The sequence below is a fragment of the Populus euphratica genome, unplaced genomic scaffold, assembly GCF_000495115.2.
Source record: "Populus euphratica unplaced genomic scaffold, PopEup_1.0 scaffold538.1, whole genome shotgun sequence".
Classification (NCBI taxonomy): Eukaryota; Viridiplantae; Streptophyta; class Magnoliopsida; order Malpighiales; family Salicaceae; genus Populus; species Populus euphratica.
Window position 1 is genome coordinate 105,400 of NW_011500413.1, and position 25,407 is coordinate 130,806.

Sequence of the window (25,407 nt, forward strand, 5' to 3'; positions counted from 1 at the left end):
AGGAGATGAAGAGGTGGATGTTGTAGCCACAAAGGTGTAAGAAAACATATATTCATCAAATATGACATGTCTAACAATAAATAATTGATTAGTTTGAATAGAAAAAAAAGATATACCCTTTATACTGACTGACATACCCTAAAAAAATACAACTAGAAGTTTTTTGCTAAGTTTGTTAGTATTATATGGCTTAAGTAAAAGAAAACAAGAACAACCAAAGATTTTTAAATGATTAATGACTAATGGAGAACCATATAGCAGGAAATAAGAAGATTTGAGTTGAAGAATTTGACAGGGCATCCAATTAATCAAATAGATGGAAGTAGCACAAGCATGAAACCAAAATTTTAGAGGCAAATTGGCAGTTTATAACAAAATAATTGTTGTTTATAAAATGTACTTATATTTTCTCTCAGCAATGCCATTTTGTTCTAGAGTATATGGACAAGACATTTGATGGACAATTCCCTTGGTTAAAAGGTAATGTTTAAATTTATTACTAAGATACTCACCACTGCCATCACTTTGAAAGACTTACAGAGTAGCAAAAATTGAGTAACTAAGAAGGTATGAAAGTTGATAAAAATGGAGTAAACCTCTCCTTTATTGATTATTGGAAAAATCCAAGTAAATTAAGTACATTCATCTATGAAACTAACATAATATTTGAAACCTTTGACAGATATATTGGGAGAAAGATCCTAAACATTACTATATATTACCTCTAAAGGTTTGACAAACTTAACTGCTAGATAAGAAAAAAAAAAGTTTAACAAGTTTACCCTCTACAAGCGATACAAACAAATTTAAATGTGTCCGAAGTGAAAGGAATCTGAGATTGATTTAACAGAGTAGAGGTGACTTTCTTGGAGGGATAACCAAAACGTTTGTGCCAGAGATTTGTGTTGACCTGTTTACCAATATAGCCAACTTGATTATTTTGAAAAATAGATTGTAAATGAGATGAGATGGAGAAAGGAATAGGATATAACCCAACTATACACAATCCTTTGAGAAGGACATTCCCCGTAATCTTGTCCTGAATCCAAAAACTAAAATAATCACAAATAAATATATAGTTGTTATCTTTACACAACCTATGAACCGATAACAGATATTGAGATAGCTGAAGCACATGCAGAACTTGCTTTAATTGTAATGAGCACTATGGAATATTCAAAATAGAAGAGCCAATATCAGAAATGCTTAAACCTGAACCTCTTACCATAATAATAGTACCATATTCTTAGAAAGGTGTAGCCAAAATGAGTTTAGCTAAATCAAAATTCATGTGTATTATTGCTCCAATATCAGCCACCTAAAATTATTCATGAGGTGAAGAAGATGAAAAATTGGCATGCATAGCATTAAGATTACTGGAAAGAGGCTTCCCTTGATAAGAAAAGTTACCTCTATGATAACATTGAATAATAGAGTGCCCAAATTTCCAATAAATTTAACATTGAATGGAAAAGATTAAAGTAGAAGATGAATTGTGGCATTGGTAACAATCAGCAGCTATACGATCTTTTTATTATAGATTTGACATATAAGAATGTCAATGCCAGGACCAAGAATGCCAGGATTAGAAGTTGGTTGAACCTGATAAGGTTGTGAACTAAATTGGTAATGATTACGTTCTCGGCTATAACCCTTAAAAGAAGAACCTCGATTGCCAAAGTAACCATCAGTGGAACCAAGAAAACTACTATGATGACCATTAAATCCCCTATTGAATCGAGACGAAAATTGAGATGGTAGAGTGGACTGGGAGCTAGATGGATAAGAATTAGAATTACCTTCATCAAGAACAAAAGCATTGCCTTGAGATATTTGATGTTGAGCTATCATTGTAGAGACAAATGGAGATGCAGAATGAGTTTGCTTAGGAATGGCTTCTTCAGCTAATAATTGAGATCGAAAATCTTTAAATGATAACACATTGTCTCTACCTCAAACCATACACCTAAATGTGTTATAGTTAAAAAGAAGACCATTGAGAGCCAAGATTACAATATCATCATCTTCAAGATAAACCCCTACTGCAGACAGATAGTCTTGAGCATTTTTAACCCTTCGTAGATATTAAGACACAAAATATGAACCTTTTTTAAAGGTTTGAAGCTCACTTTTCATCTGAAAGATTCATTTCTTAGTAATTATGGAAAATCGATCCTTTCAGTTGAATCCACATGTCATGAAAGCTGACACATCTAATAACATAGGAAAGTACAGTTGAAGAGAGAGTAACAATAAGCAACTGCATCAATGCCCGATCATGCATTTTTCAAACCTAATAATCATCATTTTCAACTCTTTCAAGATCAGAATCTGCATCAAACCAACTTGGATACTTTCTTAAGCCATTAATAAATCCTAAAATACCATAACTCTCAAAGAGAATTTGCATTTGAAAGTATCATATGAGATAATTTGTATCAAGCTTGACTGTCATCGCAGTAAAAACTGAAGGAAGCAAACAGGTAATAGGAGATTGAACAATCTAAATTTAAGAAGTAGTCACCATTTTTAGAGTGAAAGAGATGGAAAAGAATATAATCAAAGATTAAGAGAAAATAATCATGTAGAAAGTTAAAGATTTGAAGAATTTTTTTCCAGCTTGAATATATTAAATAGATAATAAAAAAATCAATTATTATGCAAGAATTGTTTGGATAAGGAGATAATAATGCCAAAAATAGAGATTAAGAAAATATTAGGAGCAAAAAATCACAAAATCACAAGATATTAAGAATCTTATGCTCTGATCCCATGAAAAGTTAGCAAGATTTTCATAAAGATGAACAAAGAAATGAATAGAAACAAGGAGAAATTCTGCAGTGCAAAGGAGGAAAAAGCTCCTGTATTATTTTCTTATAACAATTTACTAACACTATTATATTTTTTTTATATCAATTATGATTAGAAGCTTGTTTACATAATCTAACCAACAATAACAGACTTTCTTAACAATCTAACAATATTAATAACTCTCCAATCATTTTATTCTCTAATCTCTTAACATGTGGCAGAATTAGGGCCTTTGATATCTTAACACATGTCAAAGAACCAACTCAACCTAATATTTTAAGTTGTTGGTTAAATCTTAGGATATGATTTATATTATTCTCTAACACACCTCAAATTAAAGCCCTTTGGGCTTGAAACTTGCACAGACTCATATTACCTTGTGCTTAATTTTTATCAAATAAATAGGGATGGTGAAATTTGAATTTAAGACCACTTGGTCATCAAAGCTTTGATACCATAAAAAGTTAGCTAGATTTTCACAGAGATGAATAGAGAAATGAATAGAAGCAGAGAGAAATTCTGCAGTGCAGAGGAAGAAGTAAAGATAGAGAATCGTATATGGTCAAATGGAATGAAAGTGAAGGATCAATGAAGAGAAGTTTTGTTAGGTTAAAAAGAAATCAGCATGTGCTGTACAGTTTGACACTACCTGATTAGTACTTAAAAGTGCATTATACAGTTTGACACTACCCAAAACCACTTTTTGGCTGCTGGTGATGATGATCAGATAAAGTTTTGGGATATGGAGAATACTAATGTCCTCACAAGTATAGATGCATATAGGGGGTTGCAAACTCTTCCTCGTCTAAGATTCAATTGGGAGGGGAATCTTCTCGCTGTTTCCACAGCAAATAATGGATTCAAGATACTTACAAATACTGTTAGTCTCAGATCATTGAGAGCAATCGAAACTCAATCTTTTAAAGCATTGAAATCACATATAGAATCTGTTGCCATTAAGGTTTTTGGTGCTTCTAGCATCGCAAATTCCAGTCTAGTGAATTGTAAAATGGAAAGGAACTCTCGTAAGGCCTTCTCCAATTCTTAGTAAAGTTTATCCTTTAAATAGAAGCATGGAAAAACCAAGAAATGTGGATGATGTAATTGATAAAACAAATTCATGGCCATTGGTTGAAATTATGAATCCCAGCGAGTGTTGATTAGTTACCTTGCTTAAGAGCACATATATCTCCAACAAGGTTGTTCGCACAACATATTATATTGATTCGGGTTAATATATGAAATCTACAACCTAAATAATGGATACAATCACAAATAAATTAATCTAGTTGAATAATTTATCTCTTTTCTTTTTCTTCCTTTATTATCTTTATAACCAGGCCTTGAATAGGTCTTAATTGACTGCATATTGAATTTAATATAGAAGTAAATTTAAAAGTTATAAAAGAATTGTAAATGACATTTAAAAAATATATCATATGATTAACTTGAACTAACTAATAAAATTTACAATGTAGGCTATGTACATGATTTCAACTTGGCATAATTTTTAAGCTAAGTGACAAAAAAAGATAAAATGACATTTTTTTTAATTCAAGTTTAAAAAAAATTAATAATAACAAAATATTAAATAATTCAAGTTTAAGAAAAAAAATTAATAATAACAAAATATTAAATTGCATTTTAAAGGAAAAAAATGCACTAAAAAACATCTAAAATAGGATAGATCCATCCTCCTAAAAACCTATTTTAACCAACAACATCTAAAAAACACTTATAAACAAATTTATCATCCTAAAAAAACCCCAAAAAATGATCATAAAATACAAAATCAAATTGGGTTAGATTTTTCTTCCATGACTTTGATCTATTTTTTTATATAATATTGAGATTTAAATTCTCTCTATCTGAAAGGAAAAAAAATAAAAATAAAAATTCAGAGTTGAGCGTGAGAATTCATCCGTTTTTGAAAAAAGATTTACGAGAATAAATCGATCTGATTCGATTTGACTGATCGAATCTGGACCATCAGATCCCACCATCACCGGCGATCGCCCTAAGTTTTGTATCAAAATTGAATTTAGAAAAACACAAGGGATATGATAGATCTAATTGTTAAATTTGGAGGACTAAACTATACCTTGAAATTGAATTTAGAAAAATGATAGATCTAATTGTTAAATTTGGAGGACTAAACTATACCTTTTGCACCACCTTTAAACACACACTTATTTTTAGCGCCTTTTCTATGTTAATCCTCCTTCGTTCAATTTTGTTCATAGACAACAAATACAATTGGCTATTAACTTTGCAAATAAAGGACCCTATTGATGAAAACAAAAGTTAAGGAGACAAAAAAAAAAAACACCACTCCACTATTCAATGCATTTGTGAGTGTGTGAAGCTCTTCTGTGTGTGTGTGTTCATTCAGATTGCTTTGGACATAAATAAGTAAATAAATCGTTTACTTACCAATAAAAAAGCGTCGACAAGTCAGTCGCAAATGTTAAATCCCGAGCTCCTTGCCTTGCATTTCTGTCTCTTCACTCCCCGCGGCTCTCTCTCTATCTGAAAGGAAACAAAAAGAAAAAATAAAATAAAAATTCAGAGCTAAGGGTGAGAATTCATTCGTTTTTGAAAAAAGATTTACGAGAAAAAATCGATCTGATTCGATTTGACTGATCGAATCTGGACCATCAGATCCCACCGTCACCGGCGATCGCCATGTCCTCAGCAAACACTGCTCGATCCCTTCCTCTCCTCGCCTTCATTTCCCTCCTTCTCCTCTCTCCCGCTCTCGCCTTCGACGCAGATCACAGGGTAAACGGAAGATTTGATAGCTCAAACCCTATTTGCTCTGCTTTGTTTCGTTTTGACTCAGGTGTACTCACCTGAGTCAGTCGATCTCGTTATTCAGGTTTTATGTGTCTCGTTCCCGAATTTGACTCAGATCTGTTAGTTTTTGCGTCGTTTTCGTGTGAAAGGTGCTTAGATTATTGAATTATTGAAAATTTGGATCTGATTATGACCTGATCTTTTTTGGATTATATTTTAGGGAATTATTTGGCTGGTTTTTCATTAGGAAACAATCTTTGTAACTTATTTAGACTTGATACCTAAAAAAAGTAACGTAACAATGGATATAAATGTTAGGTTGATTGGTGTTCATGGATCGACCTTTGATTTCGCAAATGGCAGTTTATGCATTACATTGTGAAAGGTGCTTTGTGTGTATTGTGTTTGTTGGTGAGATTTGATGTGGAAATTCACTTTGGGTTCAACATGTTATGTTTTATGGATAGGATGAACTTAGTTAGGAACCATCGAGTTTGGATTTGTTGAGGAAAGATTTTGGGAACAAATGTTAGGTGTAGTGGACTTGTGACTTGGCATGCTGAAGTGGCCTGCAACTTTTGTTTGCTTTAAAACTTTTGTTTTTATATATGTTTGCGGGGAATGAGAATAATTGACTCTGCATGATTTTGGATGATGAGAGTATTGGAAAGAGTGACTGGCCATATAGGAAGGGACACACATTCCATTTTTGGCAGTAAACTGACGTTTCTTCTCTTAATCTTTTAATAATAAGATGTGATTTCTGACTTGGTGTGTGCTAACTTGGCTCAATCTTTTCTCATATTATCCGGGGTCAAAATGATTTTCCCGATGGTTTTATTTAAATGAAATGAATTCTTTAGTCAATCACTTACTATGCTTTTAATTTACTCCCCAATTGCAATTTTGTTTTTTAAATTATGTCTGCAGTATGGACAAGAGGAACCCGTTAAACTTTGGGTAAATAAAGTGGGTCCTTATAACAATCCACAAGAGACATACAATTATTACAGCCTTCCATTTTGCCATCCATCTGGTGATGTTGCTACACACAAATGGGGTGGCCTTGGTGAGGTCCTTGGTGGCAATGAGCTTATTGATAGCCAGATTGACATAAAGTTTGGGAGTATGTAAATTCTTTTCTTGCACATTAACTTGTCTGGTGGAACGTGTCCAGAAGTTTTTTGTTGCATTTTTTTTAACACCTATTTTTCCCCGTACTTTTGTTTTTGACAGAGAATGTGGACAAAGGTGTCATTTGTCAGCTTGAGCTTGATGAAGCAAAGGTCAAACAATTCAAGGATGCAATTGAGAACAATTATTGGTTCGAATTCTTTGTGGGTATGTTTTGAGCTGTATTCTGAGATGTGTTCCTGATGTGGGTGAAAGCATTGGGTGTGTATGTTTATTTTATATCAGTGTGTTCAGGCTTCTGTTAACTTAATGCTCACAATTCCTCTGCTCTGCCTGTGCATCCTTCCCTCCACTTTGCTCTACTATTCAAGGATGCAATTGAGAACAATTATTGTTTTTTTTTTTTTTGAGGTTTATGTGATCTTTTGAACTTTATCATTGGACTAAATATCCTTTGCATGTTGGAATGCTCACTGTTTACTTTTCTGGCCTCTTTTCTCATGGTTCATGATCTTTGGGATTCTGATTGCAAGTTCAGATGATCTGCCATTATGGGGTATGTACTCGCAGGACTTGTATTGTTGTACTTTTCTCTCAACGTGACTGGATAGTTTATTCTTGTATTTATCCTTAATTATATTTTAGGGTTTGTTGGTGAATTGCGTCCTGATAAGAATGGTGAAAATGGCAAGCATTTCCTTTACACGCACAAGAGCATTACTATCCAATATAATAAAGATCAGGTTTATGGATCCTGAACTTCCATATGACTCTCTATTAATGTCTTTATTTTTTTTTTTATCAATGTTAAAGCATCTTTGTTCTTTATTTTTTTTATCAATGTTAAAGCATCTTTGTTTGCAGATTATTCATGTCAATCTCACACAAGAAAATGCAAAGCCTCTTGAATCTGGGAGAATTTTGGACTTGACATACTCTGTCAAATGGAGTTTGACTAATGTCAGTTTTGCACGTCGCTTTGATGTTTATTTGGATTACCCCTTCTTTGAGCATCAGGTAAAAAGTGATGTTGGTTCAGTTTTGTGCTTCACATTGTTTGCTATTCTTGATTTAAAAAGTATCATTAGTTCTAAAAAAGCATTTTGATTATTTGTTGGATCATTGCTGTTTAATTGTGATTTGTATAACTCTTTACTTATTTTTCTGTAAATGCATTTGAAAGTGCAGATCCATTGGTTTTCCATCTTCAATTCATTCATGATGGTTATCTTTCTCACCGGTTTAGTGTCAATGATTTTGATGCGGACTCTTAGAAATGACTATGCAAAATATGCTCGGGAAGATGATGACCTGGTGGAATCTCTGGTAATGCTTCTCTATATTCTAATTTAATGGGTATTATTATTGTTATTGTTTATTTGATGGGTTTACTGAGAATATTTTTTTTTCATTATTACTGTTATTGTTTATTTTGATAGGTTTACTGGGAATAATTTTTATATCTTTGACTATTTTTTAGAGACTGAATTCTAGTAGATTCTTCATTGTCAGATTGCGGTTTTTTTTTTTCATCAATGTATTTTTTCCTCATGTAAGTAACTGCAATCCAACTGTAACTAGTGAAATTGTGCAAATTATTCGACATTTTTCTCAGGAAAGAGATGTTAGCGAGGAGACTGGTTGGAAACTTGTTCATGGAGATGTTTTCAGGCCACCTCGCAGTCTGGTTCTTCTCTCAGCTGTTGTTGGAACAGGTGCTCAGCTAGCGTTGCTTGTGCTTCTTGTCATCTTGATGGCAATTGTTGGAACGTTGTATGTCGGGTATGTTGAGATTTTACTCTGAAGCACATGGATTAACCTTTGTCAACTTAGATAGTCTCTATTATTGTATACAAATTATCATATTTATATGTTTTATACTTTATCATTGATAGTTAATTAGCAAGCAGGTAAATTTGATATTTGACCTTACAATCTATTGTGGTTATCATCTCTTTGGATTATATTGCTGGGATGCATACTGGTTGCAATTTCCTGGAAGTTCCCTTGAATTTCTCCTCTTGTTATACTCTGCAGTCTTCTTTAACATGGTATCTAATTAAGATTTGTATACAAGTTGTCTTGCAAGCTACTTGGTAAAACAACTGCCAAAGATTTGTTGACTTCAATTTTATTCCCTGTGTGGAATCAATATGCCCTCCTTTAATCTTCTTAGGATGTCTACAATCTGCCATTATGTACTTGTTAGATCTTTTTTGTGTTTGATTCAAACAACCTTAACATTTCTCTTCCTCTTTTTTTATCATTGAACAAACCACCAAACCAAAAGAAACAGAAATCTCCAAGATGCATGCATCTCTTTGTAGGTAATCTTTACCCAACAGATCCATGTAGCGTACCTGTACTCCTTTCCTCTATTTTATTCAACCACCCCCTACTTGTTATCCCAAAACTATGATATTCTCCTGGACTAAACTTTATCAGCAGGGAGATCTGAGGGAAGGGTTAGCTGTGGAGATTGAGAATCCCTTTGACCGTGTTCTTGTCAATGACAGATTGCAAAATAGTGGTGCATGAATTTGTAAAAGATGTATTCATGGCCATAAATGATATTCTGCTATCATTGATGTTGGAGATGTTGACATCACCTTCGTACGTTATTGTCAGTGGGTTAGGAGCCATGGATTCGGTGCAATTGGTGGTGCAAGTTTGGTGTTCTTTAATTGGCATAAAGAAATTAATGAGTGGATTAGCATTTGAGAATTCTCTCAGCAAGGATTTTGGATGAGTCAACTTTGGATTCTTGGAATACTGTGGCTTTGTGCTGGGATTGAGTTCAATATACATTTACAAATACAGACACAGGATGGGATTCATTTGGTTAATGCAATTTCAGGCTCTGCTGTTTCATTGACTGGAATTAATGCCACATTAGTTAACAACAAATTTAGTTTTATTGTGCTTCCTCATTTTTCGTGGTGGTGTACCTGTTACTGAAATTGAGAGGCATGTACTTGTGTTTTGAGCTTTTCAAATATAATAATGAGTCATGCATATTGGTTTTGAATGGTTGCGTTCATCTTTAAATGATTCTATCATGGATTTGTGGTGACATTGAATTCATTTGGATGTGGTTGGCTACTGAAAATGCTGTCCAAGTGGATAAAAGGGAAAGGATATGCTGGACATTTGTGAAAGAACTTTTAATCTGAAGAGTGATTTGATCTGTCTTTTAACTTGATGATATTGTAAATTATCCTATTTACTTTGGTCTTTGGTTGGAGACTGAATGTCTTGAAACTATTATGTAAACTGTAACCAGTGAATTTTTTTTGGGGGGGTTCCTTTTGCTGTAATTTTTCCTTCCCTTTCAGTCATTGGTTTTGTGTGGTAAAGTTTGATGGTATTTATGTGTTGCAGGAGAGGAGCGATTGTCACAACATTCATAATATGTTATGCTCTCACATCATTCATTGCTGGTTATGTGAGTGGAGGGATGTACTCTCGCCATGGAGGTACGTATCTTCATCCATCAGTCAGCTGATTTTTCTGTTTTCTGTCTTCATCATTTGCTCATGGTTCTATTGTGGTTGCCAGGCAAAAATTGGATCAAGTCGATGATTCTCACCGCTTGTCTCTTTCCATTTATGTGCTTTGGGATTGGGTTCATCCTGAACACAATTGCCATTTTCTATGGGTCTTTAGCAGCCATTCCCTTTGGCACCATTGTGGTAGTTTTTGTAATCTGGGCTTTTATTTCCTTCCCTCTGGCTCTTCTTGGCACTGTTGTTGGAAGAAATTGGAGTGGTGCTCCAAACAATCCATGTCGTGTGAAAACCATTCCCCGTCCAATTCCTGAGAAGAAATGGTACCTCACACCATCTGTGGTCTCGATGATGGGAGGACTTTTGCCCTTTGGCAGCATATTCATTGAGATGTACTTTGTCTTCACATCCTTCTGGAATTACAAGGTGAAATTTTTTGTTTTAGTGTTGATTGGCACAAGTAAAAATATATCAATCTCATGTATAATGATTGTTTCTCGATACCCTTAATTTTAACTTTGTGTTTTTGTGGTGCAAATTTTGTATCAGCTCGAGGGCATAAAACTGTCATCTAAAAGTGTATGACAGTAGTTTGATACTCAACTGACTTCAAGCAAGTTTGATTCTAGAAAAACCTTGATGCCTAATGACTTATTGTTTCTTAAGGGCATGGACATGCTTGTCTTTGTCTGACTAAATCTTTTTAAGTGAATGAAGAACTGCAACAGAATTCTTTTCCTACCCAGAAAAAGCATGCTGCAAATATATTATATACTGAAAAGTTTTCCTGGGACCCCCTATTCTAGTTTTTTTATTGCCTTTTAACTGATTGGAAGGCCTGTTTAGATTGGTTTTATGTATATTGAAATATTTCTGATCACTATTTTTTTTTTCATGAATGAGAACCCAAAAAACAAATGAATGGTACAAAGTAAGCTATGTTTTTCCTTGACAGCTCACTAACCTTGCTCCTGCTGCTGGTTGACAGGTCTACTATGTGTACGGGTTTATGCTGCTTGTTTTCCTGATTCTCATTATTGTAACAGTTTGTGTAACAATAGTGGGGACATATTTCTTGCTTAATGCTGAGAACTATCACTGGCAATGGACTTCATTCTTCTCTGCTGCCTCAACAGCTGTTTATGTGTACTTGTACTCAATATATTACTACTATGTGAAGACTAAGATGTCGGGCTTCTTCCAGACAAGCTTCTATTTTGGATACACTTTGATGTTCTGTCTTGGATTAGGAATTCTCTGTGGTGAGTTTGTTATTTTTGCTGTTTATACTGCACAATGCCCTTGAGTTGACTGAATTAATGCCATTCTCATTAAATCCTCCTTGTTTCTCATGGGAAACAGATTATACTTGTTGGTAGTTTTTTCCTCTAGTAAATTCATGATGAGGCCCTCGATACAATCATTTGCTGGTTGATAGCAAATATATGCAATTTGCAACTGAATTGGCCATGAATCAGGGATCAAGATCAAGGATGTCCTTGTCGTCGTACCCTTGTTATGGTTCTTTCTTATAATGATTGATATGATTATTATTTTTTTCATGCGCAGGAGCTGTTGGTTATTTAGGCTCAAATTTGTTTGTGAGGAGGATCTATAAGAACATAAAATGCGACTAGAACTTCAGCGAGGAAATGGAGACCTCAAAGTGCTTCCTCAGAGCTTGTTCTTATTGTTGAGACAGTGATTTTTGAGATGAAGCCTCTGGTCATGCATGGGGAACTCAACAATGCACAGATATAACAGGGTTTTTGGATGGGGGATATATTCTTCGTTCTCTGGAAAAAAAGGAAGCCTTGAGATGTTTTTTGGTTATCTTCCCCGCTGTAAGTGAAGGTCTTAATTTAGAATTAAGAGATTGTTTTTGTAATCTGTGAAGCTAGAAAAATATATCAAACACCTTTCATTTTGCTATACGCTTTCTCATGGAAGTAGGTCACTACATGAAGGACTGATACCTATCTTCCTCTTCTTTTTTTTGTTGAATTTGTTCTTATTATTTACTGATCTCGGGAAGAATCGTCATGTTCAGGTTCTGGAAATGCATTCTGCGCTGCTTAAAAACTATCTATGCTATTTTTGCAGTAGTTCTCTGGAAACTTTTATTGAACAGTACTTCGCATCTTGGCAGGGCCAGTTTTCGGGTTCCCCCTGAACCTGGATTGAGCCCTTTGAATGCACATTCATAATTCTCAAAACCAGGATGGCCTGCCTTAGGGTTTGTATTTGTCCGACTTTACCAAGTGTGTGTTTTTGTAGTTATAGTTTGCAAAATGGCAGGTTTTTTTAAAAAAAAAACTATAATTGATCTAAACCCATGTTTGAAAGAGAGTTTTCAGGGGATTTTTTAAAACTATTATTGTACATGTACATGTAATTTTTAATCTTTGTACGATAGTGATAGCAAATATGTAGTTTTATTAGTTTCTTAGAAAAAGAAAATTTCGTTGTTTTTTTTCTTGATATTTGGCGTGTATATCACTCTCTGTATATGTCCTATATATATGTTCTATTTAGCATGTTTTTTTTTCAATCTTTATTTTTAAAATATTATTCTAGTTTGTTTTATTACACTTTATCTTTAAAAAACAATATTATTATTTATTCGTTATAGTTAGAATATTTATTACTTTGCACTTAATTTATTTATACTATTTTTTATTTATATCTTCATTCTTTTATAATTTGTTTTTGTATTTCTGTATTTTTGTACTTTTTTTCTTTTTTTCGAAAAATTATTGAACAAAACTAAAAGAAAATGGTGATTTATTTTCTTAATTAAAATTTTATCTCATTCTTCTATTGTATTGAAAAAACTTGTATATATTTTTTTATATATAAACATAATTATTTGACTCGCGGTGCAGTTGAAATAAACTAGGCAGTTAGCAAATGGGATTGCACTTGTGATGGAGAGATAAAATGAAGGTTGAATTGCAAAAACAAACTGGAGGTACACGTATGCAATTTATTTGCCAACGAGTTATGCGGTTAATGTGCTGGAGTCCATCGAGTCGGTTTGCCGAAGTCCTTGGTGTTCCAATCCATCGATATGGTGTTAACAACATGATGCCTGCCTAAGGCCTCAAAATACCAAATTAATATTTTTTTTTAATAAGGATTAAAATTGATGTTGGTCTTAAGTGAATTTCTTGATTAATTTTTTTTAATTCAAGTTTTAAATCTAAAATATAATTTACATATTAAAATATGATTCTTTTAGAAAAAATAAAAACCTTTATGGCCTAACGGTTTTGATAGGGAATTTCCAATTTCTTTACCTATAGGGAATTTCCAATTTCTTTACCTAAAATTCGAATCTTTGTGTTTATATTTGTCATTCTTATGGTGTTTTGTTTGTTTACTAAACTTGTAGGATATTTAGTAAATTTAAAAATTAGTCGTAGTATGTATAAGCTGATCTGAACACCTTGAACTATCAAAAAAAAAATGATGATGTTTATCTTTTATTTATGATTTATGTAATAATAATTGAGTAATTTTTTTTAAAAAATAGTATTCATGTTTATATATATATATATATATATATAAACATAAATAAATAATCACTTTAAAATCAGAAAAAATAAAACTCGTAATCAAACTCAAAATTTCTTTTCATTCCGCTATTTCCCTAACTCAAAACGTTTTTTTCTAACTTTCTCATATCGATAATGCATTTATCATTAATCAAATAGAGTATTGTGCCAGAATAAAGTTAATAAAAAAACTTTTTAAAAAAATTCATGATAATTACATTAATTTGACCATTCAAGAAAGGGATGTGATTATTAAATAGGTTGCGGTTCAGTGGTGTCGGCGCTGTTTTTTTTTTTTTGAACTTCGGTTCGAGTAAAAAAAAAGAAGAAGAAGAAAGGGATGTGATTTTTAAATTTGCTTATATAAACTGATAACGTGGAATATTGAATAATATTAATTAATGAAAGGAGCTATAACTTATGCGGTGTTTGTAGTTACATCCTTTAACGCCATGAAATTTATTTGGTGATAATAGAAAGATAACGCAAGCCACAGAAGGTAGCCATGTGGCAGATAGGGTTCTATTCTATGCTAGTTCACCTCTCTCATTCCTAGCCACAACATTTCCACGAGCCTCCGACTTCCTTTAGACTCCTACATTCAGAGAGAGAGAGGAATGGCAACCACAGCAGCCCTCAGCACCAGCGCCATGGTTAGCACCTCGTTTGCTAGACAAAAGCCAGTGACAAGCCTACGGGCTCTTCCCAGCGTGGGGGAGGCGCTTTTTGGCTTAAAAGCCAGTCGAGGAGGACGTGCTCGAGCAATGGCAGCGCACAAGGTGAAGCTCATCACTCCTGACGGCGAGAAGGAGTTTGATTGCCCCACAAACGTCTACATCCTTGACCATGCTGAGGAGGCGCATGGAATGGACCTCCCATACTCATGCAGGGCTGGAGCTTGCTCTTCATGTGCTGGCAAGGTTGTGCAAGGGACTGTGGATCAGTCTGATGGTAGCTTCCTTGATGAAGGCCAGATAGCGGAAGGTTGGGTTCTCACTTGTGTTGCTTATCCTACGTCTGATGTTGTCATTGAGACGCACAAAGAGGAAGATTTTAGTGCTTTTTAATCATAACTACTTAGATCTCTTTTTGTTTGTGTCGGGATCAGGCCGTGTGTTCGAGAGGGAGATATCTATGATCATTGATAATCTTTCTTCTTGTTGAGTTTCTTCTTTCATTTTGTAGTCTCGAATGAAACTGCTATAACTTAATAAATCTTATTTGCATTCGAGCTATTCTTGAAAATGATTTTTATAGCATATTTCGGAATTTATGTTTTACTTTTGGATGCTCTTGTTGATGTCAAAACCACTGTTTGTTAAACTTGTTTCAGGTCTACGAGAGACCAGCCGACCAAACCCTATTAGAGGTTGAGTTTCAAATTAATCCATACAGGAGTAATTGATTCGACGCCATTTAGTCACCTTTATAAATTTTTTTAATTTAAATTAACATCATTTTAAAAAAATTTAAAATTACACTGTCTTTTATTGACTTAAGTCAATTGAAATTGACTCGATCGATGACCTTAATTTTAGCTCAGGTCATAGATTAGACTGAATTTAATAACTTTGTCGTGTGGGAGTTACTCCTGACCTAACTCAGTGATCAATTTAAAGGCAATCTTGTTAACATGTTAAAAATATTTAAAAATAAAAATAAAATTGATAAAAAATTATTATTTAACTTGGATTTTAAATTAAAAAAATATGAGAAAGACATTAAAAAATAAAAGAAATAAAAATAAAACAAAAAAAAATATGTGAGTTGCTTTGATATTATTTAGTTAATTTGATTAGCTAAAGGTAAATCAATTCACCTGTAAAAAAATATTTAAAGATAAAATTTTAAAAAATTAATAAAAAAAATTTTAAATTGACTTTTTATTTAACCAAAATTTAAAATTAAATTATTAAAAAGTTATTTCAATGTAATTTATTTAACTTCATTATTAGTCCAATGAAAACTTAAATTACTGTTAACAAAAGACTAAGAATAAAGTTAAAAGCAGAAAAAAAGAGGATTAAATTGAAAAAAACAAAAACTTTACTATTCGTATAAATGATGAAGATTCAAAAGAATCCCAATTTATTTAACATAGAAGGTAATTATCGAACACCATCTCTTTTCCAGAAAGAGACGCGCGCGCGCATCATGAATCTAAATCAGAGAGCAAGAACGGATCTCGCAACTGTCATTATGTTGAATTAGTTTATGTAACATGAACTACTTAACTAAATGGTAGATCTCGCCAGTTCATGCAAGGAAAATAATTGCCAGAAACAAGGTGAAAAACAAAACACAATTTTACATAGTCAAAACATATAGAAAGCAAGGAAAATTACGATCCAAATGAGAACTCCACTCCTGCTCCATGGATGAGTTGGGATATGCTGTGGAAAACAAAGGTGGATTGCTGCCTCATCGCTGTAGTTTTTAAATCTGACCATGAAACCGATTTATGATAAGGCTTGAATCAAAGGATACAGGGGTGATTTGGATTGATTTAATTTTATTTTTTTCAAAGTTAATTGTTTTTTTTATTTTATTTACGTGAGGTGTCCAGGTCAGCTTGCGCGCACTACAACTAATCCCTACGGCCCATTAAATACCCTGCAAACCCAGCAGACAGGTAAAGCACCGCGGGAGTGACAGGCATACACGCTAAGGTTCGAATTCATGTACAGTAAAAAAAGACAAGCCCCTTTCATTATTAGATCAAGCCTCTCAATACAGTCAATTGGTTTTTTACTGGATTTTACCCCAGGTTATTTAACCGCATGTAAACATTGTTTTTTTACTAGGTCTTCCAAGTCAATCATACCTTTATTTTTTTAAAATTTATACTCATTCGAACCTAAAATTAACCTGCAGACCAGCTTAAATTTTATAAGAGATTCTCTAACTTTTCTACCTATATATTCTTTAGATATAGGGTCCAAAATAAGTCTCACGACCAACTTTCAGTTGCCAAACATATTTAGATTGGCTTTTTTTACATGAACCATATAGATTAATTATTAATATAATGTGACACATAGTTAATAGGTTGGTTATGCATGATATTAATATATTTATATAAATACATATATATTATTTATAAAAGCTTAATTTATCTTTAGTATTTATATAATATTAGATTAATGACTCTAAATTTTAATTTATGAATCTAATGTGAAAATAAAGTTTATGAGGTAAAAATACTTTGTAAATAAAGTTATAAAGTTGTTATAATTATGAGATTCTTATTGCATTTAAGCATTATTCCTGAAATATTACTAGTGAATGCATACTTAAATATTATATATTTATTATAACCATAAAAACTGATGTATATCATGTTCTTTCCTTGTAAAATGAAGCAACAATTCTTATGAGCTGGGTTATAAGGGATATCTAGAACTAATATATAGGTGTTTCTCATAAAACCCGTACATTGAATTAACCGATATAAGAATCTTATAAGAAGAGATCATATATATTAATGTAAAGTCTCACGTGATAATTGTGTAAGTAATCCTTAGACTTAAGATCACTAAGTTATCTTATATAGATAATGTTGTAATTTGATCATGCTGCATGTTATTTTAATTGAGGTAGTGAAGGGGCATATATTGAATATTACATGAACTATATGAAGGTACTTGAGTTATCAAGAAAATGATTCATCATCATGGGTGAATTAGAGAAAATATTTCATTTATTCTCAAATAATTTTGACTGATAAATCTTTGGTTAGTGAAAAATGAGATTTGAAAATAATTTTAAATATTATTCAAATAATTAATGATTACTATGTAGAAAGTAAACATGATTTAAAATGATATACATGCTCTATACTTTAATATTAAATCAAAATATTAGTGATGAAATGATTTTAATTACAATGAGAAACCAATCATTAAAATGTTAAGTTAAATCACTAATAATTTTTTTAATATTTAAGGGATTATAATGCATCGCTAAACAATGCATTTGATCTTCAAATATAAATTAATCAATTGTTAAATTAATAGTAAATTATATTGTTTAATTTATTTAATTAAAATTAGAATTTATATTTGGGTTAACATGTTAGGAACCTAATGGATTACAAATATTAAGAAACCACTGATAAAAAATTAAGCTGAGGTAATTTAATTAAGTACAACTTGATTAAAATATATTTTAAAAATTAAGAACTATAGTATAATTAATATAAAAATTATTTTTTTAGATGTAGAAAAATCAAGTAAGAACTTGACTGGGTTAATTTCTAAAATTATCTTGAATTAATATATAGATATTATTTAAGGGATAAATTGATATTTTTCAATTTATAGAGTTTCTCAGATTTCCCTGTAAATAGTAAGCCATGCCTTTTATTTTTTAAAATGGTTATTTGTTAAACTAAAAACTATGTAAGTCACATAATAAAAAACTAACACTTTAAGTTTAACAATCTCTCTTTTCTAAATAGATATTTAAGAGATTTCTCAAAGTAATTCATGTGGATTATCATTAAAGGATTTATAATAGGACAACTTGTGATTTGCAATAACTCAATCTTTAAAAAATTATTTAAAATCGAAAAAGATCAAATCTTTAAATAACAAATACTTAAAAAACTCTGAGTTTATTTAATGGGATCTTAAAGACTCTAAAATAATTTTATTTTATTGTTTTTACTATATGTATGATATTCAAGAGTCCAACATTAATCATATAATTCGATTTTCGTAGATCTTTTTAATTGAAAATTTTTTTTTGCAAGTTTTAATTTAAATATTTTTTTTGAAATATTTAAAGAGAGAAACAAAAGAGTAATATTTTCTTAAGTTAAGTGAAGATATTTATATTATTTTTAATGATTGTCAAATTTAATTCTTTTTTATTATTTATCTATTTTTTTTTAAAAGCGGGACTAGTATGTATTTCTTCTTCAAAGTGGGACTAGTATGTAACTCAGATGGAAGGGATTACATTATAAAAACATCTTAAGTTAAGGGACCACATAAATCCAAGAAATAATAGAGGTACTACATTAAGAAAATTCCCAAAGTAGAGGGACTAAATATGCAATCAATCCTGAAAAACAGCTCCTCAGGTACAAGAGCGGGAGGGTGAGTGCCTTACCAAAAAGAAAAGAAATTCCTAAACCCGCTCTAAAACCCTAGCACTCACGATTACGCCATGGCGCTCCGCCTCCTCCGCCTCCGTCGAGCCCTAACTCCACTCTCTTCCACACTGCAACCCCCTCTCTCCACTCCTGTCCCAATCGCACCACCATCCGCACAGTCCCCCACAATCATTTCCCGATCGCGGGTTTTCACGGGAACCAGGGTGTCGATGATGTCAACGACGACGGCGAGACCAGAGAAAAAATACAAGCTTTACGAGGACGGATACGAAATCACTGAGGACACAATTCTGTTCCCAGGCTGCGATTACAATCACTGGCTCATCACCGTTGATTTCCCCAAAGATCCCAAACCCTCTCCTGAAGAAATGGTCGCTACTTACGAACGAATCTGTGCCCAAGGACTCAACATCAGGTTATTATTTATTTATTTATTTATTTATTTATTTATTTTTAGCTTGAAATCTATATATAATTAATGCTGTTGTGATGTTTTTTGAAGTATTGAGGAGGCGAAGAAGAAGATTTATGCTTGTAGCACAACTACTTACCAAGGGTTTCAGGCTTTGATGTCTGAACAGGAGTCAGAAAAGTTTAAAGGTCGGGTCTTGTTGGCCAGTTTGTTTCTGGTTTTAGCATTCTTGGTTTGTGCATTGTTATTGTCTGGAATGCTTGTTGACTTGTTATGTATGATGGTTGAAACAGATGTTCCTGGGGTTGTTTTTGTACTCCCGGATTCGTATATTGATCCGGTGAACAAGGAATACGGAGGTCAGGTTTTTTTCCTTGTGATTAAAATTTGTTTGTTCTGTTCCGTAGTTAAATTGAATTTGGGTTATTGCATGATACATGTAGGGTTTTTGTTTTACTTGTTTAAGCTAGTATTAGTCCTTTAGTTTGGTAGTTTGGTTATTGCACAAGTTAGTTAAAATGCAGAATGATATGGTTTGTTAGGATGGTGATTTAAACTGATGTAATCTGCTTTGCAGGAGACAAGTATGAAAATGGAGTGATTACTCCGAGACCACCCCCAGTGCATAGAGGGGGAGAAAGACGGTATGAGCGGAATAGACCTAGATTTAACCAGCAAGGAGGTCCAATGCCAAATTATCAAGGGCCGCCACCTCAGCACGGTCAACAGGGGCATATGCAAGGAGGTGGTAGTAACTATGGGCCTCAACAAAATTACCCACCACAGCAAAACCGTGGTCCTCCAGGACCAGGCGGTAGTATGCCGATGATCAATAGGGATCATGCCCCTGGAGGGAGGAACATGAATCAAGGACAGCAAGGAAATCTTTATGCCCCAGCACAGCAAGCTTACAACCCAGGACAGCATGGAAACCATTATCCCCCAGGACAGCAAGGTTACAACCTAGGACAGCAGGGGAATCTTTATCCCCCGGGACAGCAAGGTTACAACCAAGGACAGCATGGAAATCATTATGCCCCAGATCAAAGGAGCTTCCTGCAAGGAGATCCCAGGGATCATGGATCTCCTGGGCAAAGAGATTATAGGGGAGGTGACAGGAATTATTCTCCCACACATGCTGGAAACTATGGGCAGGGTGGAAATACTGGCATTGGACAACGCCACCTAGGTGATGGTCAGAGGTCCGCACAAATGGAGCAGATGAGCACTCAGGGAGAGCAAGTGAACTACGCACCAACAGGGCAACCGGGTTGGTCAGACCAAGTAAGGCAACCCCCCATTAGAAACTATGGGCAAGGTGGAAATACTGGCTATGGACAACAGAACCTAGGTGATGGTCCGAGGTCTGCACAAATGGAGCAGAGGAGCACGCAAGGAGAGCAAGGGAACCATGCATCACCAGGGAAACCAGGGTGGTCAGACCAAGTAAGGCACTCCCCCATTAAGTAATTAACTAGAACCTCTTTTTAGTTTTTAGATTATACCTGGGTAGTTTGATACCGGAGATGGAGGAAGAATGGTTTGCAGAGCCTTACATACATGGATGACGTGTAGGTTTGTTTTCAGGTTGATAGATTAAAACGTCATCTTGTGTGACTAGGTTAGCTGGTGACTGGTTACGAGTTAGATGACAGGAAAGTTTCATCAAGAGTCTTGTGATTGCTATCATGCAATTACCAATTCATCTATCGTGGGAAACTGGATACTGCTGAAATGTGAGGAGAAGTTGGACACTATATCAACTTTAAGAAAGAGCTAGCTCCTTTTTGCCATTTACCATATCATCTTATTTCACTCATCTGTATTGGGCTGTGCAGGGAGGATATTGAGAAGACTCTGATGGTTCTTTGAGGTGGAAGAGAGAATGGAAATCACCTTCGTCTTTCAATTTTCATTGTCACGAGCCAGCAGGAAATAAACATTCGATGTCTGTTTTGGTAAATAGTCTTGTGTTTGTTGTTGCCTGTGTGAGACTAAGAAAGTAGGAATGCGTCTGTGTTTTTCCTGGACTGATCGAACTGTTCTATGAGGTTGCCAGGTTATGCATGTCTTCATGCAATCTGTCTGTCAACTGGTGACATTACAGAGCATGCACCCTAAAAACAACTGTATTTTTCCTCAATTTCAATGGGAATGATCTTACAGGAAAAAAAAAAAACAGTTGTTTTTAGGGTGCATGCTCTGTAATGTCACCATACCATACGTTTAGTTACTAGAAAGCAAGTATTCTGTATTCAGCAAACTTTTTGAGCTCCTAGCAAATAAAATGTTGATGCTACTTAAAGTTTCTAGTAGAAAACAAGTTCGGTTGCTTTTACAGTTGATTCTGACAGCTATGTCTCTTGACAGTTTGTTTACAGAAAATTCAGTGGGAGAAATCAGCTTTCCTAGGTGGTAATGAATATCATGAGGTGGGGCGGCAAGGTTATTGTCCAAGCCGCTTGCATATCAATCGAGATCAAGTCTTATCAATTGAGATTAAGAGGGGAAAAAAAATTAAGTGTTTTTGAAATGAAAAAAAGAAGAAGAAAGATTTTAAGTTTTTTATTTATTTTTTAGTATAAGATGTTGGTTTTTAAAATGGTTTTTTATTAAAAGTATTAAAATAATATATTTTTTATTTTTTAAAATTTATTTTTGATGCCAATACATTAAAATAATTATAAAAAAATTTTAAAATTTATTTTTAACATTAAGATATTAAAATAATAAAAAATAATTTTAAATTAAATTTTTATTTGAAAGTATGGCATTTTAAGTTTTTGGGATAATAATATCACTTGAATGGACTTAAATAGGAATCCATAGCAATTGACTTGAACATGTAAGAAATATTGATGTTGAGAAAAGATAAGACATTATATCTTTAAATTTAAAAATTAAAAAAAAATATACCTATGCCAAGCTAATTATAAAAGGTTCAAATCTACTAACTCAATCTCAATTCAAAATTGTTGCAATCCTAACTTGAAATAAATAAATAATATTAAAATTTGAAAAAAAAATTACATGTATATTAATTTAATTATATGCTAAATAGTTATAAATTATAGTATTTGAGTTTAAGTTATAAATACTTGATAGGTACTCAAAACTAAATAGGATATGGTTCAAATACAGGCATAAATGTCATGCTCTGTTCAAAATCTTTGATTAACTTGATCAGTGAATATCAGTTAATGTGTATGATTATATTAATTATCATATTGTATCACAAATGCATCAAATATATGAATATCTAATTGATAATGGAATATATGAAGAGAACAGACATTGAAAGGTTCAGATCTCACAGATGCAGTAGTTTTTTGAAAAAAATATTTTTTTTCAGTTATTTCTATTTTTTTATTCAGTATTATTGGAATTTTCTACTTTATATATATATATATAGACTTGAATAGATAAAAAATAAATATTTTGAATGTCTTTATATAATTATAATATTCTCAACATTGAAGGATTTTGATTTATAAGAAACACTGTTATTTTTTGTTCATACCGCCTCTCATTTATGTTCTTCAAGCATTTTCTCTTGATTATAAACATTATATGTGATATCAAAATCAGTTTATATTAAATATTAGTGTATTGAAAAACATTTATAGGGAAGAGCCTTTAATTTATTTTGGAATTATTTTCTTTTCTCCTAGAAAAATATGAAAGTCCAAATGGAAAGATTTTCTCTCCACAATATATTTAGTTTCATACTAGTATACCCATAAAACTGGAGCCTTCTTCTCTCGCATTGCAAATTAGCTTGGAATATTTGATTTAATGATGCGGATAAATTCTTATTTTCTTATTTAATTGTATAGCGATAAAAATAGATATTCATAAGAAAAATAATGATTTGAATTTTGAAGAAAGGGCTTTTAGTCAAAATCCTATTTTCTTATTTATATAAACTTTTTTTTATTAGAAACATGGTTTATTAAATAAAAAAATAAAAGCAAGTAAAATACAATCAAAAAACAAATCTATTGAATTTAAACAAGGAGTAAAAAATGCGTGTCTCTAATCAAAACTCTTCTTACCAAATTTTTTTTTATCAGGAATATTATTTTTTAAATAAAAACTTATCATAATTAAAAAGAAAAATTCAATAAAAAAACACAAAATGTCATAATTGATAATATATATGTGTGTAAATGAATAAAAAAATTAAAAAAATAAAGCAAATATCTTATTGCATTTGATGTTCGCGAGGGTTTTTCTAATTAAAAAAATGAATCTTCGAAAATAATGATATAATTGAAAAATTGTTAAGTACTATATGAATAATTTTATTTAAAGTCGATCGTGTTATAAAATGTAAAAATATCATTATAAACTCACAAGCCTAGCCCAAAATGATAAAGTCATTTAAAAAAGAAGAAGGGGTAGACAAACTAGGGCTTGATTTTGTTTTTTTAAGGATAGATATGTAGGAAACATATTTTTTTAAATAGCATGATTCACATTGTTTTACTGTTAAGATGATGTGTCATCTGTCTGTATTTTTTTTTTATTGATATGGATATTTGGACAATTTATATATATTTTAATTACTTTTATAAATATTAAAATTAATAATTATATAAATTTTAATAACTTTTGGGATTTATAAATATTAGAAGATATTTTAATAGCCTTGGGATTTGTAACTATTAGAAAGTAGCGTTCTGGAAGAAAAAAATTCAAATTACAGGTTTTTAGATTTTCAAAAGTCGAACCTCAATTATTTTTATCTAGAAATATATAAAAACCATCATATGAATCTTTTTAATTTTATTTTTAATTATAAAAAAACATTTTAATTTGATAAAAAACTCAAAATCAAACCATATAAATTTTTTAGCCCTGATCTACTTTGTCAAACATCATTAGAGGTAAAAACCATATTTATTGAGTTCACCTCTTAAATATAAATTTAAAAATACTAAAATCATAGTTATTAATGGCCAAAATTTCACCATCTAAGAGCTTTCCTCGCTTTTTTTTTTTTTTTTGTAGAAACTCTCTATTCTCTGGATTTCAAGGGATATAAATGTAAAAAAAAAAATGAAGTACTAAAGCATAAAACCAAAGAATAGGGATTGGATATGTAAAACGTGAACCTTGAAGGACTAAATTGAACATTTTAGCATCATTTAAACAATAAACATGTGGAAAGGTTTTTTTATTGGAAATTTCAATTTCAATTTTGATTCTTAAATTTTAGTTTTAAAAACAAAATCAAATTATTTTTTATAAAACAAATCAATAATTAATTGTAAGACTATACAAATCGAAACAAATAACAATTAATAAAACTATGTTGATGAAATTTGTAAGGAAGTAATTGAAAATAAATAAAGTTTAGTGAATAAAATGAAAAGTTCAAGGACCAAAAAAGAAAAAGTCTATTATAAACATCAATAATAAAATAAAATCAGAGAGGAGCTATAGTAGATTAAGGGTAAAATTATCAAATCCGTTACCTTTTATTTTATAATAAAAAATAGTATTTGAATTCTAATAATTAAATAATATTGTTTTTGAACAAAAAATCACGTAGTGAGGGTAATGGGCTAGTTTAGTAAAATACTGGACTCCTTAATTTAGAGAATTATAGCTCTGTTTGTTTGTGGAAAAGTTGTTTATTTTTGAAAAGTAAATTCCTAGAAAAGCAAATTCCTGAAAAGTAAATTATTTTTTGATATTTGGTAGTCTAGAAAACATTTTTCAGTGTTTGGTTATTTTATGGAAAATAATTTATTAACATTTTATTTTTCTCAAGTTTATTAAAATAATAAGGAACAAATCTTACAAATTAAAAAGTTGAATAAGAATGAATTTGAAAAAATATAATTTCATAAATTATCTCAAATAAAATAAATAATAATCAAAATAATAAAGATCAAATCTAAAAAAAAAAAGATAAAGAAATTAAAATAATAATAATGAACATTTCATAAAGTATTTTAAATAAAACATGTAACAATCAAAAGAATAAAGACCAAATTTGATAGATAAAAAATTTCAGTAAAAAAATAACAGGAGAAAAACAAATAACAACTATAAAAATAAGGA

General features: G+C 31.9%; 3 protein-coding genes and 1 long non-coding RNA gene across 7 annotated transcripts; 3 read left to right on the forward strand and 1 right to left on the reverse strand.

Moving 5' to 3' along the window:
- Positions 1-4,675: 4,675 nt before the first annotated feature.
- On the forward strand, positions 4,676-12,356 carry LOC105114522 (transmembrane 9 superfamily member 1-like). 2 transcript variants are annotated; one of them, XM_011011083.1, is made up of 13 exons: positions 4,676-4,811; positions 5,480-5,592; positions 6,538-6,733; positions 6,844-6,948; positions 7,280-7,297; positions 7,387-7,484; positions 7,606-7,758; positions 7,930-8,067; positions 8,357-8,523; positions 10,123-10,217; positions 10,300-10,673; positions 11,236-11,509; positions 11,817-12,356. In XM_011011083.1, exons 2-13 carry the CDS (start codon positions 5,497-5,499, stop codon positions 11,882-11,884), a joined length of 1,782 nt encoding a protein of 593 aa, XP_011009385.1. In that variant the 5' UTR covers positions 4,676-4,811; positions 5,480-5,496; the 3' UTR covers positions 11,885-12,356. The 2 variants fall into 2 exon arrangements, with proteins under 2 accessions (XP_011009385.1, XP_011009384.1); XM_011011082.1 differs by lacking the exon at positions 4,676-4,811 and having other exon boundaries at positions 5,247-5,592.
- Positions 12,357-14,355: 1,999 nt separating this feature from the next.
- LOC105114523 (ferredoxin-A-like) lies at positions 14,356-15,074 on the forward strand. The gene has a single exon (XM_011011084.1). The coding sequence runs from the start codon at positions 14,422-14,424 to the stop codon at positions 14,869-14,871; it is 450 nt and encodes a 149-aa protein (XP_011009386.1). The 5' UTR covers positions 14,356-14,421; the 3' UTR covers positions 14,872-15,074.
- Positions 15,075-18,898: 3,824 nt separating this feature from the next.
- Positions 18,899-21,427, forward strand: MORF1 (multiple organellar RNA editing factor). 3 transcript variants are annotated; one of them, XM_011011086.1, is made up of 5 exons: positions 18,899-19,338; positions 19,426-19,523; positions 19,629-19,694; positions 19,913-20,619; positions 20,923-21,128. In XM_011011086.1, exons 1-5 carry the CDS (start codon positions 18,977-18,979, stop codon positions 20,950-20,952), a joined length of 1,263 nt encoding a protein of 420 aa, XP_011009388.1. In that variant the 5' UTR covers positions 18,899-18,976; the 3' UTR covers positions 20,953-21,128. The 3 variants fall into 3 exon arrangements, with proteins under 3 accessions (XP_011009388.1, XP_011009387.1, XP_011009389.1); XM_011011085.1 differs by lacking the exon at positions 20,923-21,128 and adding an exon at positions 21,174-21,427 and having other exon boundaries at positions 18,900-19,338; positions 19,913-20,781; XM_011011087.1 differs by lacking the exon at positions 20,923-21,128 and adding an exon at positions 21,174-21,417 and having other exon boundaries at positions 18,900-19,338.
- LOC105114524 (uncharacterized) lies at positions 21,362-21,536 on the reverse strand. Its single transcript, XR_840155.1, has 2 exons — positions 21,469-21,536; positions 21,362-21,430 (listed from the first exon to the last, which is right to left on the reverse strand). It is a non-coding gene; the product is annotated as an uncharacterized LOC105114524 (long non-coding RNA).
- Positions 21,537-25,407: the final 3,871 nt, after the last annotated feature.

What these genes read in the sequence shown, in the direction of transcription:
- MORF1 (XM_011011085.1), top strand. Translation starts at nt 18,977, where the DNA reads ATGGCGCTCCGCCTCCTCCGCCTCCGTCGAGCCCTAACTCCACTCTCT. An exon ending in GCCCAAGGACTCAACATCAG is followed by an intron (nt 19,339 to 19,425) that starts GTTATTATTTAT and finishes TGTTTTTTGAAG; the next exon opens with TATTGAGGAGGCGAAGAAGA. An exon ending in GGAGTCAGAAAAGTTTAAAG is followed by an intron (nt 19,524 to 19,628) that starts GTCGGGTCTTGT and finishes TGGTTGAAACAG; the next exon opens with ATGTTCCTGGGGTTGTTTTT.
- LOC105114523 (XM_011011084.1), top strand. Translation starts at nt 14,422, where the DNA reads ATGGCAACCACAGCAGCCCTCAGCACCAGCGCCATGGTTAGCACCTCG.
- LOC105114522 (XM_011011083.1), top strand. Translation starts at nt 5,497, where the DNA reads ATGTCCTCAGCAAACACTGCTCGATCCCTTCCTCTCCTCGCCTTCATT. An exon ending in CCTTCGACGCAGATCACAGG is followed by an intron (nt 5,593 to 6,537) that starts GTAAACGGAAGA and finishes TTATGTCTGCAG; the next exon opens with TATGGACAAGAGGAACCCGT. An exon ending in CATCCTTCTGGAATTACAAG is followed by an intron (nt 10,674 to 11,235) that starts GTGAAATTTTTT and finishes GCTGGTTGACAG; the next exon opens with GTCTACTATGTGTACGGGTT.